This window comes from Lactuca virosa, chromosome 4 (assembly GCF_052849685.1).
Source record: "Lactuca virosa cultivar CGN04683 chromosome 4, Lactuca_virosa_CGN04683_v6, whole genome shotgun sequence".
In the NCBI taxonomy this organism is placed as follows: Eukaryota; Viridiplantae; Streptophyta; class Magnoliopsida; order Asterales; family Asteraceae; genus Lactuca; species Lactuca virosa.
In genome coordinates this window covers 118,950,990-118,964,710 of record NC_136429.1, presented here as the reverse complement: position 1 = coordinate 118,964,710, position 13,721 = coordinate 118,950,990, and the positions used below count along the sequence as shown (strand labels likewise).

General features: G+C 36.5%; 1 protein-coding gene across 1 annotated transcript; it reads right to left on the bottom strand.

Moving 5' to 3' along the window:
* Positions 1 to 233: 233 nt before the first annotated feature.
* On the bottom strand, positions 234 to 2,927 carry LOC145107275 (protein DETOXIFICATION 40-like). Its single transcript, XM_079044128.1, has 6 exons — positions 2,480 to 2,927; positions 1,680 to 2,368; positions 1,354 to 1,592; positions 746 to 864; positions 567 to 653; positions 234 to 473 (listed from the first exon to the last, which is right to left on the bottom strand). Exons 1-6 carry the CDS (start codon positions 2,819 to 2,821, stop codon positions 405 to 407), a joined length of 1,545 nt encoding a protein of 514 aa, XP_078900254.1. The 5' UTR covers positions 2,822 to 2,927; the 3' UTR covers positions 234 to 404.
* Positions 2,928 to 13,721: the final 10,794 nt, after the last annotated feature.

Sequence of the window (13,721 nt, the reverse complement as noted above, 5' to 3'; positions counted from 1 at the left end):
TTTTTAGTAAATTGTGGGGATAATTTTTGTAATTTATTTTCTATATGGGGGCCAAACATGCCAACATACAAAAATCTTCAACATATGGACTGTTTTTATAAAAAATAATTCATAAGGACCTTTTCTATAAATTACAAAATTACAGGACTAAATCTATCAAAATGCATAAATATTATGGCAAAACTCTAAAACTAAAAACTTTTGTGATAAAACTCCTTAAATGGAAAAATATATTGTTCATAAAGGCAAAACTTTCTAATTAATTAATATAATGATCAAAGGCTAATAATAGTTATTCATTACAATCAACTTCAAATAAGTCGCAAACAAGTGTAAAACCTTGTGTTGCTCTAAAGAAATTAAAATCTAAATAAAAAACAATAAAACGAAAAAACAAAAAGTTCTTAATTGTTTAGCAAAAGGTCTTCTTTCTGTTGTTTCCATTGCGTTACCCTCATATTTGCTATTTTTACCTGAAATTTTCATAAATATAATTACATTGTTTACTATAACCAAATAAACTTAGTGAAATTATCCTAAATTTTGTATCTGTATTGAGAATTTACCTCTTTGTTCCAATCTGCTCGGAAAGTAACCCAACACAAAATCATCGTCTGCATCAACATACCCCCTACTAGCCCCGACCATATTCCCTATATTTTGTATACATACAAAATTATTTGCATATATTTATTTGTATGATACCATTATTGTGATTTAATTTTGACAAGTAATAATGGTGTACCTTAGCACCAAAGTCAAAGTAGAAGGCCAACAAAACACCAAGGGGAACTCCAACCATATAATAGCATCCAATGTTCACATATGCAACAAACGATTGCCATCCACATCCAACCGCGACCCCTGTTTATTTTCATTTCATTGAATACGTCTTAAATAACATAAACATATTTTATTTGGACTGCGTTTGTTATACACTACAAAGAGATGACTAGATAGGACGTGATTAGACCTAATTGACAAATCTTTAAAGTTACTTTTAAAGGCAAAATCCATAAAAAAGGACTGTAGTTTATTTGTTTGTTTAACTTTTAGTTGAAGTAAGAAAATTAAAAAAAAATGAGTTTTTTTCCAATCAACAGCGAGCTAATGTCTCACCTTATTTAATTGTGAAGGTGAGAAAAAAACATGTCTCACCTTTTTTTTAATTATGAAGGTGAGAAAAAAAAAATCACGTTCAACATTAACAGCAAGTCCATGTCTCACATTCTTTTTATAGAAAAACAAAATTACAATTTTTGTCAAATTTGTCAGCCTAGTCAAACGTAGTATGCTTATTGCGTTCTATTTTGTCTCCTTTAATTTAAGATATAGCAAACAGTGAATTCTTACCTGAAAGAACAGGCTGAATGCCATTCAGGAGGATTGAAAATACAAGTAGAGGAGTAAGCTCCGAAACAGCTTCTGCGACAACCTCTCCTTCGGTAAAAATATAGCTTATGTAATGTCTTCCAAAAAACAGAATGATACCACATATGCAAGCCACAATGAACGACATCGATGTCACAACTATAACTGCAAATGATGTCGATTTCGCATGTCCTGCTCCTAGCTCGTTGCTAACTCTCACACTGTCATAAATATACAAATTCTTTTGTCACTAAAAACATCAACCAATAAGCAGCTTTCAATTAATGGATGCTATAGTATATAAATACCTTGCAGCGGCATTGAACCCAACTGAAATCATGAAAACCCATCCAAGAATCGTTGAACAAACAGCCAACGCATCTAATGCTATCTCCGGATTCGGAAGCAAACCAGCGACCAAAATAAGAATCTGAAAATACCATGTCTCCAGACACAACATCACTGCGGAGGCTGCCGATAGCTTAAAGAACGACCAAAGCCCAGAAAACGCCTCCGCGCTAAACCCAGTCCACGTCTCCTTAGTTCGATCACTCTTGAGGATATACACAAACTGCGCCAATACAATCACCCACCATGAAAAACTCAAAACCAACGCGCCACCCAGTAGCCCCCAATCCAAGACGTACATCACAAGATAGGACAATGGAAGGTGAACGACGAAGATCCCGGCGGCGATGTAGGCGCTGGGGAAGACGATGCTTTGGGATTGAAGGAATTTTTGGATTGGGAAGTTGGCTGCGTAGGCGAAGATCTGCGGGATGAGTCCGAAGATGAATAGGGAAGCTGCGGAGGCGATTTCTTTTGATTGGCCGAGTAAGAGGAGAATGGGTTTGGAGAAAATGTAGATAAACATAAGAGGTATCGCTGTCAGCATTAGAAGAATGGTGGATCTTTGAAGGTAAACACCGAGCATTCCGTAATGCTTAGCTCCATATGCTTGACCACATAGAGTCTCCACTGCGCTCCCCATTCCAAGCTACCAAAAAAAAAAAAAAAAAAAAAAAAAAAAAAAAAAACTTATACTCTAGATTAAATACAAAAAGGTAGTAGAATAGATATTGATTACTAAAAGCCATGTAATTTATACCAGAAGACCAAAGGCGAAGATTTGAACACCATTGTTGCCAAGAGTGGCGGCTGCGAGCTGAAGGTTACCAAGGTGGCCGCTGAAGATTTGGGTGGAGATCGACGTCAAGTTGTTCAGCAAGTACACAACGATAGTTGGAGCTGCTAGCCAGAATAAGCTAACAAGTTCAAGAGACAACGCCTTTTTGTATCGCTGGAAAGAGGTTAAACTGGTGTCCGATAGTATCTGCTCCAGCTCCGAGCTCACCACTTCCCCTTTCGGCTCCGAAGCCACCTGTGAGTTCCGGTGATCGGAGAGAATGGGTTGGGTCAGCCCATCATGGTGGTTGGACCTTGAATCCATTGGCTAAGGCTGAGCCTGAGCCTTTTTTAGTGTCTAGTGAACGGATTGGTTGTTATGCGATCTAATCTTGGTGACTCTGGATAATATTATCGTCGCTAGCTATTATATACAGAAGAGGAAGATCTCACACCCTTTAAAATTAGTATATAAAAACTTATTATTATATATTATGTTGAATAGTGGTGTGGCAAGAATCAAGCAAGATCTTTTGATATTCATTAAACTATTAAAATAATAGTATAATGATAGTAATACAGTAAAATAAAATATCTGTATATTGGAAATTGTGTATGTATATATTGGACCTCTCACACAACGTTTAGTTACGACTTTGGGCTACCTACTACATATAACATAGAAATAAATCAATAATGGAGTTAAAACTTTAAAATAAGAAAGCAGAAAACATGTGCTTATTTAACGATCACATGTTCCCATCTCGAATCCAATTAGCTGCCTAGCTTACATTGGTATTGATGACCCGTTGCTCACGGATCACGCATTATTTTAAAATGTTTGATTAAAAACACGATTGAAAAAATAAATAATATGCTTTGTACGTGTTGCTCAATTCATAAAAATGTGCCTTGGTCACTCTATGATTGTATTTTAATAAAATTAAATTTTAATGAAGATTGAGTTGGTTTGAATTGTTCATAAATAAACTAAAGTTAACAAAATTTGGGTTATGTTTAGAATCAAGAGTTTTGTTTATTAATGAAATAGTGGGTTCGTATTGGTTATTAATAAAAGTATATTTTATAAAAGCTGGTTATTAATACAAGTATATTTTATAAAAGCTTATTACTATTTGAATAAATTTTTGTATAGCTAGCTTTTTACCGTTGAAATGTAGAGGTTTTTATAAAGTGTATTCTATCTATTTAAGGGTTATTGAAATGTAGAGGTTTTTATAAAGTTTATTCTATTTGTTTAAGGGTTATTGGTAAACTCTGAATGTTTTAGCATTGAATGCTGGTGATTGATGATTTTAGAGTGACATTATTTTCTAGAGTTTTGTAACTTTTTGAGATATAAAGAATTATGGTTTGTTCATAACTAAAGCATGTCTCATTTTTTCTTTATTTAGTATTAATGTTTAAAAGCTGAGAAATAAAATTAGTTTTAAATTTATTGAATACTCATCTACGGAACCATACAAGAGTATTCATGATTGAGACAAAAAATTGATATTAGAGCAGATTTAGAAATCTCTATGTCAATCAAACTCTACAAACAAGTGTTATCCCTTTGATATGAGAACAAATTCAGGATGTTGTTTAATAAGACTCTTATGGTCCTCGAAACCATAGACTACAACGTGTTGGAGATCATCATTGATGGACCTTACCTTCCTATGTGTGAAATCACTAAGAATGTGTTCCTGTTAGAAGTCTCATAACCCACATAACCTAATGGACTAAATATGACAAACGGATGGTTAATATTGATCTTCGAGCCAGAGCTAAAATATGCATTCACTACATTATGATACCTTATGATGCATATATATGATTGAGAAATTCAATTATGCAAAGGAAATATTAAACACTCTAAAAGTGGCATAGGATGGAGCTAATAAGGTTTGAGCTTATCAAGAAAAAAGTCTTAACCACATGTATGAATCTTTTTTTTCTTAAAAGGATGAGTCATTAACACATACATCCAACTCGTTCGGTTGTCTTAATAGTGACATAAGAAATATGAAGATTGAGAAATCTAACTTTGTTCTTGTACTTAAGTTCCTTAATTCACTTAATTTAATTTATAAGCATCATGTTGGTGTTCTTAAGAATAGGGAGAATGTCAAGACTATGGATCTTCAAAGCATGTTTGGGAACTTGAGAAACTATGAAAAAATAAAATCAAAAAGACATGAGAATAACAAGGACATGAAATAAGGACACAAGTCACATTTTGATGCTCTTTTGCCATGAAACAAGAAGATTGTTAAATACTATGTTGGTGAGGAACAAACTCAAGTTGATGGTAAATATGGGACTAAATTGGTATCCCACGCTATCATGTTGGTTACAACGGTTTGATAGCTTTAAAAACAAAGAGAGAATTCAAAGAAGGACCAACAAAGTTAGAACATGGTCAAAAATCTCGAACTGACAAACCAAGACGCAATTCAACTTCCAGTTATATGTGTTGAAGTGTGTGGAAACTACACATTTTACAAAATACTTTAAAGTTAAAAAGACTGATCATAAGCAATACTCTTATGAAGCAAAATACAAAAGGTTGTTTGCTTCATTAAAAAGGCAGAATATTGGATCTAAGGTTCTACTTGTAGAAGAAGAAAAGTAGAAAATTAAGGATGTGCCATCTGTTGATGATAAAGTTGAAAAGAATGAGATGTGCTGGATGGAAAAAATAAGTTAACAATCAAATAGTAGCACCCCTAGTACATTAGAAGTTGATTCAATTTAAGTTGTTAAAGACAACCCATCTTCAAACTAAGATCCTTTTGTTGGAAGATAGTGTACACTCACAAGAGTTGATAATATTACTATTAATAGCAATGTCATTTTGGATTACACGCAAGGACATAAATAATCAGTTGATGACACGAGAATATTATAGGGACCTGGTTTGTTAATTAATTAAGTCTTTAAATAATTAAATGAAATTCGATGATCTAGAAGGTTCTAGTTAAAGGACTTGGAAAGTCATCTAATTACCAAAGGTAAGAATAATTATTATGTGGCTAGATATTTATCCTTTAAGGGTTTAAATCCTTCCTTATAAATAGATGGGTCCTAGGTCGCATATGATTGATGTAATTCTCTCTATAAAAACAATGGAATTCGGCAGTATCAACCCAATCTCGAAACCCTACTCCTGAGCTGATTATGTGGCGTATAGTTGGGTTCATCCATGGGGTGAAGTCAAATGTTGTCGGCATGTTCCTTGGGAGCGACTACGAAAGAGGAGCTCTGCGTTGGATCAAGATCAAGATCTATGAACATTTCAAAGGATTACAAAGGTTTGTAATAATGTATATACTAGTTCGATTATATAACCTCCAATTGGTTTGGCCAATCTGAACCACGTTGTCGAATGTTAAGCAAGCCGAACCTACCCCTGTTAGAAGAATGTGTTGAACCAAGGAGAAAATGATCGAACCATCAAAAATGAAGATTGATCACACATGCAATCTAACGAGACTTGGATAGATAAACCTATATATCATCAACGAACATGTTGGAAATCATAACAGTTGACTTGTTCTATCGAAAGTGAATGCTAACCTTTTCTAAGTACAACCTTTTGTACCTTTGGCAAGGGAGCATTAATGATGACTAGACATGACTCATTCAATCCAGCTAAGAAGAGCACTTCCCAATAAAAGAAGTATAAAAGATCGACAAACGGGATGACTCGGTTACGTAATCATAAGCCCTTTTACGAATTATTAAAAGTCCAATTCTAAAATCGACCACTAACTTAACCATCTGATCATTCTCCTGGGATCTCTTGTCGATAGACATATAATGAATTATGGTGCATTTCAGGTTCGGAACTCTTAGTCTTTTCAAGATACTATAAACCGAACTAGTCAGGAGAGTCGGAAAATTTGAGTTGCAGCAAGTGGTGCCATTCATGGGAGAATACGATTTCATACAAGCCGAGGGTGAGCATTAAAGCCCAAACATGTCTTGACAGAAATTCCCCAAGAATAGCGTAACACCCATACATTAGGTATTTTCCTTTTATACCCAAAGTATCAATTGATATCAAAAACAATCCTTACGTCGTGCATTCTTGGGGCGTACGCATGGCTTAACTCATTAAAAAGAACATCGGTCCTTGTGAGTATGTAGGGCATACTCAATGGGTACGCAGGGTGTAATCGGCAGATATACAAACCCTAATATTGAGGGTTTTGAGCTCTTTTTAAGTAACCTTAACTCTCATAATTCCTTCCACCATCAACCTCAACCCTCCCAAACGACCCCTTGCAAAACCTAGTGTTTATTTGTGAGTTTTTTAGCTGTTTGTGTGTTTTGTGTCCATCCTTGAAGGAAGAAGATCTTTAGGGTGCATTTGGAAAGCTTCAAACATTTTAGATTTGGGATTTACACCTCTAAAGCAACCTCCATAAGGTATAAAGTTTTAAACTTGATCAGTGTTTCACTAGATCTTGTAAGTTCTTAAGTTTTTGAGCATTTTGGTCACATAATCTTGGTATATATTAGTATGGCCTACTCTAGACCAAATGAGTTGTCCTCTAAACCCTTTCTTCCATCCATACAAGAGTTATGAAGTTTGGGTTTTGGTTAGTAACTTAGGGTTTGGATTTTGAGCATTTCTAGTCATGCAAAGTCATAAAGTTGGAAACTTTATGACTATGGAGGTTATTTAGGACTAGATCTGAATTCTGGAAGTAATGTCTTGCAACACTCCAATTCAGGTATTACACTTTAGACCCTTGAAAAGGAAAAGATGGCATAAAAGGTCCCTTAGAACGTGGGGCGTACTCCAGGAGTACGCTTAGCGTACTAAGGATGCGTGATCGTGGAAGGTGGCCGTATACGCAGGGCGTATGCGACAGAGAGCCAAAACCCTAATTCTCGGAATTGACACCTATTTAAATACCTTTAAGCCTCTTGGACTAAACTCTAGTCAGCCTCCCTAGTCTTATTTCGCTCTTCTACATCATAGATACCTTATGAGACTGTTTTTTAGCTTAAGGAGTGTATTTTTGGCCATTTTAGTGACCATTCAAGAAGAAGGAGTTGCTAAGCAAGCTTGGAGTGGCATTGGGCTTCAAGAATCTGCATCTAGTTCACCTTGAAGAGCTTCTGGAGGTATAAAGCTTTGATCTTGCCATTTTATTCATTAGATCTATCTAGGGTTTTCTATTTTGTCCCTTTAGTTGGTTTTGGACCACCTCTTGAGAGTTTGAGCAACTCCAGAGCTTAGGGAGGATAGATCTGAAGTCCTTTGGTCCATTCATAGCATAAAAATGGAGTCTCGATGGGTGTTTTGATCTCATGCATGGATTAAGACTCTTGGAAAGGTCTTAATGGGTTGTTGGGAGAATAGGTGACATGAAAAGGCATAAAGTTGCCAACTTTATGCCTTAGGACGTCTTAATGAGATCAAATCTAAGGTTTGGACGTTAGAACATCGAGTATTAAGCACTTAATGGAAGATGTGTTTAATCTGTTTGTATGTTGGGCGTAACTTAGAGTACACAGCGCGTACGGCTCAGGGACTCAGTACGCTGCACGTACCAGGGTGGTACGCAAGGCGTACGGACAGCAGATGGGCTCAGACTTGTTTTGGACTTGTAAGCTTTTGGGACTTAATTAGTCATTGGGCTTGGTCACGTTTTGGAGTTAGTGGGACAACTTATCTGTTTTGGGCCATGGATACTATGGTTGGGCTTTATCGGGCCATGAGGCCCATTAATGATTTTGGACATGGACTTTGGGCCCATTAGCAAAGGAGGACTTTTTTGGGCCATTGTGAAAGGACTTGGGGATTGGGTTCTTCAATTGAAATGTGTTCATTCCTAACCTTGGGTAATGTTATTATTGTTCCACACGGGTGGTTACGGACTATTAGGAGAGCAGCTTTCGGATTCAACAAACAAAGGTGAGTCTTCTCACCATACCAATAGGTCTAAGGCACCAAGGCCGGCCCATTTTATGATATGTGGATTGTCAATTGATTATGCGCTATGTTAGTATGAAATTTTCATGGAAGACCCCGGGGGGTTCCCGTGGTAGTAGACTGATACCACATGGGGGTTCCCGTGGCATTTGGTATAAGACCTTGGAGGGTTTCCATGGCATCCTAGTATATTCGCATGATTAGTTTGTGTGATATTTGCTTGGTAGTGAAGACCATGTGGGGGTTCCCATAGCAGGAAGACCATGTGGGGGTTCCCATTGCAGGTAGTTAAGACCACGTGGGGGTTCCAGTAGCACTAGGTGTAAGACCCTGGAGGGTTTCCATGGCTTCCTTATATGTTGTATGCATGGCTTATGTGATATATGTTGCTTTTATAGCTAATATGATATGTGTTATGTGGATTATGTGTGGGGTATTCTCTGGGGGACTCACTAAGCATTAGCTTACAGTTCGTGGATTTGTTTCAGGTACATCTGAGCCCAAGGGCAAGGGCAAGGCTTGATGGCGCGGCGTGCACTCTCTCCCAGGCGTTTTTATGCGACACTCTGATGATTTGAAATAAAATTATATTCGACATGAATTTTGAAAACAATTGTATTTGGGATTTCATGGTTTGTGGAAAGTATTTTGGTTAATCAAAAATGAAAATTTTCTTTTGAAAATTGGGCCGTTACAAGTTGGTATCAGAGCCTTGGTTTGAGGGATTCAGGCATACCCCCGGGTGTGTCGGGACTCAAACTAAGGAAATGGTAAATTTGTTTTCAAAAATAAAAATAAAAGTTAAAACTTTCAAAGAATGGAAAAGAGAAGAGTGCAACTGTCACACCTCAAAATCGGAACGGCGGAATCGTTCAGGGGTGGAGGACGTCATGTTTAGTATCACGAGATATGTATATGGTAAGCAAGTAATGAACAACCATTTCATTTCGAAAGAAAGTGTTTACAATGTGTGTGTTAACAAAACATAGAATTCATAAACAAATAACAAAACAAGACTTGAAGCTATAATGCTCCATCTTCTGAATTCCCAGCACGAGCACCTGTCTAATAGTCTCCTGAGAATACAAGTTATTTGAAAGAGTTGATCAGCAGTTAAGCTGGTGAGTTCATAAGATTTTAGTGATGTGAGTAAGTTGTAAAGTGTTGTTGAAAATGTAGATGTAAAATGGTGTTGAAAATGTAGTTATAACATGTAGTTGTAAATTGTTGTAAGTTGTAAGTTCTGTTTTGAAAAGTTCGCCTGTTCCTCTAGAAAATCCTATATTTCCTACTTTGATGGAAGTTTAAGTAAAATGACACTACAACCCTTTCTATGGGTACTAAGTGGGTATAAGTTATATAAGACTCAGAGTAAACAAACAATCGATTGTGCGCATCTGCCCTAAGATCACAACCAAACGAGGAACAGAAATTAAGGCGGATAGCATACATCCCATTGGTTGTTAGATCATCGTCATATATAACCCTGGTGTATTCACTTGTTACTCATAAAGTTAATTGTAATGGTTCCTTTATATCTAATGAAAAAGTTCTTTAAGAAAAACCCATATTTCTTATAATAAAATGGTGACCACAGTGACTACTTTTATAATAGCTTAGTTTATACTGATATATATAATCTAATATCGGATAGAAAGTTAATTGGGTGAATCTGCCCTAAGCCCACAACCAAACGAGGAACAGGAAGTAAGGCAGAAAGCACACATCCAACTACCTATTAGGTATTAGTTTTATATATAAACATGATGTATAAACTAAGGTATTATAGAGTTACTCACCTAAGGTCCTTTAAATTTTACTGGTTTAATAAAATGGATTAAACCCTTTACTGGGAAGTTTCTAGTTTTGTATACCAAAAGTACTGATTTTGGAAAGTATGTTTTGTACTAGAAAAACTGTGCTTTGACTCTGTGTCCTATAACCTGACCCATACCTGGTACCCTTATGATGACTTAATGTATACTGAGCATACATATATATAGAATCAGATAGAAAATAGATTGGGCGAATTCGTTCCAAGCCCACAACCAAACAAGGAACAGGAAATGAAGCGGAGAGCACACATCCTATTACCTATCGGACCCTATTGGTATATATATATATATATATATATATATATATATATATATATATATATATATATATATATATATATATATATATATATATATATCGTGTGATGTATACATTAAGGAATCATAAGACTAGCATTATGGTCCTTTCCTTTTAAACGTAGCCTTCTACCAAGGCATCTTCTGTTAAACGTAGCCTTCTACCAAGGCATCTACTGTTATGTGCAAGACTCGACTGTTCCGTTTGTCGTTTGTAAAAATGTATGTTTTCCCTAGTTTATAACTATCTTAACTCGAAAATAGTTTGAGTTTGACTTTCAAGTGGTACTGTCACTTTATGAAAGTAATGGGAAATGTAAGTACACAGTTGTCGTTTATAATGACATGTGGATGTACTGATGACCTAAAAACATGTTTGTTTTATTATGGTCATAATGTGAAGGATAGAACCCCTACTAAACGTTCTCCCTGTCTAGAGATTAAGGGAACCAAATGCGACCTCTGTAAATTCTTGCAAGCCGTGTAATTCACATTTGTTATATGATCATGTATAACCAATATAACTATCACCTTTTGTTTAAAACAATGAGTTAGTGATCAATTGGTATAATTAGATCATGTGTGTGTGTTCTCATGCTATAGCAACCTAACTTGTTTGTTTTGTACTGTATGTTGTACGTTCTGTTTGTTTCTCATAATTGTGTGTTCTCTCTGTATGGTATTGTTTGTTTCTCTTCACTGTATGTTATGTATGGTATTGTTTGTTTCTCTTCACTGTGGTTTGACTCATGTATGAACTGACTCTTTGTGTGCTTCATTGTACTAGAAGTAATGAATAGCATTCTCCTAAACTATACCTATTATAGTTTACTAATGTTCTACTTGGACTTTTATTGAAAAGACTCGTTTATCTACTAAGTTATGTTTGTACTTTAAAAACGGAGTTTTGTATAACTATAAAGTAACATAACTTTAAAAGAGTTTTTGAAATGTTTTGACAACTTATAAATGACATAAGTAACATTTTGAAAGATGTTTATAACAAACATTTACACAATTATCATTGGGTTCAACTTGTATTCCCCCCCTTAAAACAGTTAAAACAGTTAAAAGATTCATTACGGGGTATGAACTCACCTGATGTGGGTGATTCAAACGGGTATGCGTGTAAGGATGATAAGTTCCACGAATGAAGTCTCGAGACACAATAAGTCCTAAATGACATATAAGGACACATATTGACATGAATATAGTATTTATAAACAATTATATGAAAGAAAACACCTTCCGGGACTAGGAAACACTTTGACCTAGTGTTGGAATCACATGTGATTCAACAAAGGAGGGTAGAATGACACTCACATGAGTTTACGGCCATGGGTTTACGGCCCAAGGGATTTTACGGCCGTAAACTCATGGTCACTCATGTATAAGTGCAAGTTTGAAGGCTAGGGAAGCTTTAGTGACTTTTGCTCTACAATAGGATGAGAAAGACCAACCCAAAGGAAACTTTTGATGAGTTTACGGCCCAAAGGTGTTTACAGCCGTAAAATCATAATCATTTATGCTTATGAGAGTAATTTTAAGGTCCTAATCTCATCCATGAAGGGTCCTGGGTCACTAGCTTTGCATCTAGGAGGGTTTATGGCCCATACATGCCATAACATTGAGTTTACGGCCAAGGAAGATCTTGGGCCATAAACTCATGATGTTCTTGGGAAAATGTGTGTTTCAAGGGTATGATTCAAGGCTTCCTAGTAGATATGAAGTGTAGGAAAGAGTACTTATGATCTAGAAGCTTGAAATGGTCGGTTTTGGCCAAGAACACAAGTGTGTGTTCTTGGTGTTCTTGGTGAAACTTGAAGATCTAAGAAAAGAGTGATTTCTATGGATGAAATCATGGAATGATACTAGTTTAAGAGATGTATCAACAAATCTAGGAAGAATACTTACATCTTTTGAAGATCTAGGAAGGAAATCTTGATGATACTTGAGAGGATTTGAAGGAAAATCGGCCAAGGAAGGAAGAAATGACTAGAAATGGCCAAGTATCATATATATGCACTTGAGTTTACGACCACATGAGTTTACGGCCGTAAAATCATTGCCTTGTGGTCGTGAAGTCATTTTGATGAGGTTAAGGTTTGATTTGCTACACTGTGGTTCTAGCATGTACTTTCTAACACTTATTCCTTAAGTGTATTAGGCTTAAAACTCCTTAGAATGTCCTTTAACCGGGCTAGAACTCAGTACCAATGAGTTTGACACTCAGTTGAGTTGATTGACTGGGCTTTAAAATCAAAATTTTTTCGGGTTGTCACATCATCCCCCCGTTAGATGGAATGTCGTCCCGAAATTAGCTTTCTTAGCATTACTACTGGGGTTACGCTCCTCTGATTGGCAGAATACCTACTCGTAGACCTGGCAACTTTGCCCTGGTGTTCATGATAGGATTCATACTTGGTCCATCTACCATTACCTCGTGTATACAAGTCGTATATAATTAGGATTAGTAAGACGGTCGGATGTGCGACTCTGCCCCAGGTCCACAACCAAACAAGGAACAGGAGATAGGGCGGAAACACACATAGTAAATCTGCGTAATCATAATCATATACCACCCTCGCGTATACACTGAATAGTGATAGGTGGGCTGTATTCGTCCATAGCCTCTGTGCTCGAACTTGGTCTGTTGGACGAGTGGTATTTCTTGACGGTCTGCGGACATCTGACGATAAGGCTTCGGAGGACAAAGTACTCTTCGCACGAGTACTTCGGGGTTTAGAATACGGAAGATAAAATTGAGGTTTAGGTCAGACTTTCGATACGAATGACGAAAGTTTCGAGAACTTGCTGATCAAGGCGATAGAAACATATGAGCTCAGTATGGTGAGGACCACGCCAACTCATGACGAAGATAGTAACGGACTCTTTACTGAACAAAGTTTTGGCCAATTGAAAGAAACGTCTGTTATATGACGATGTATCCCTTGTATGCTCGATACTGTACTCCTAGTATGTTCGACAATGTACTCTTGTAAATGTTCCCGTGTTTCCTGTTTTCTCTTTGATGTTAACACTCCTACGTATCGTACCGCTATGTGCGCATACATACAAACGAAAGTGCTCTAATAACTGGTGGGGATACTTTATATCATGATCCTCCTTGGTACCAATAC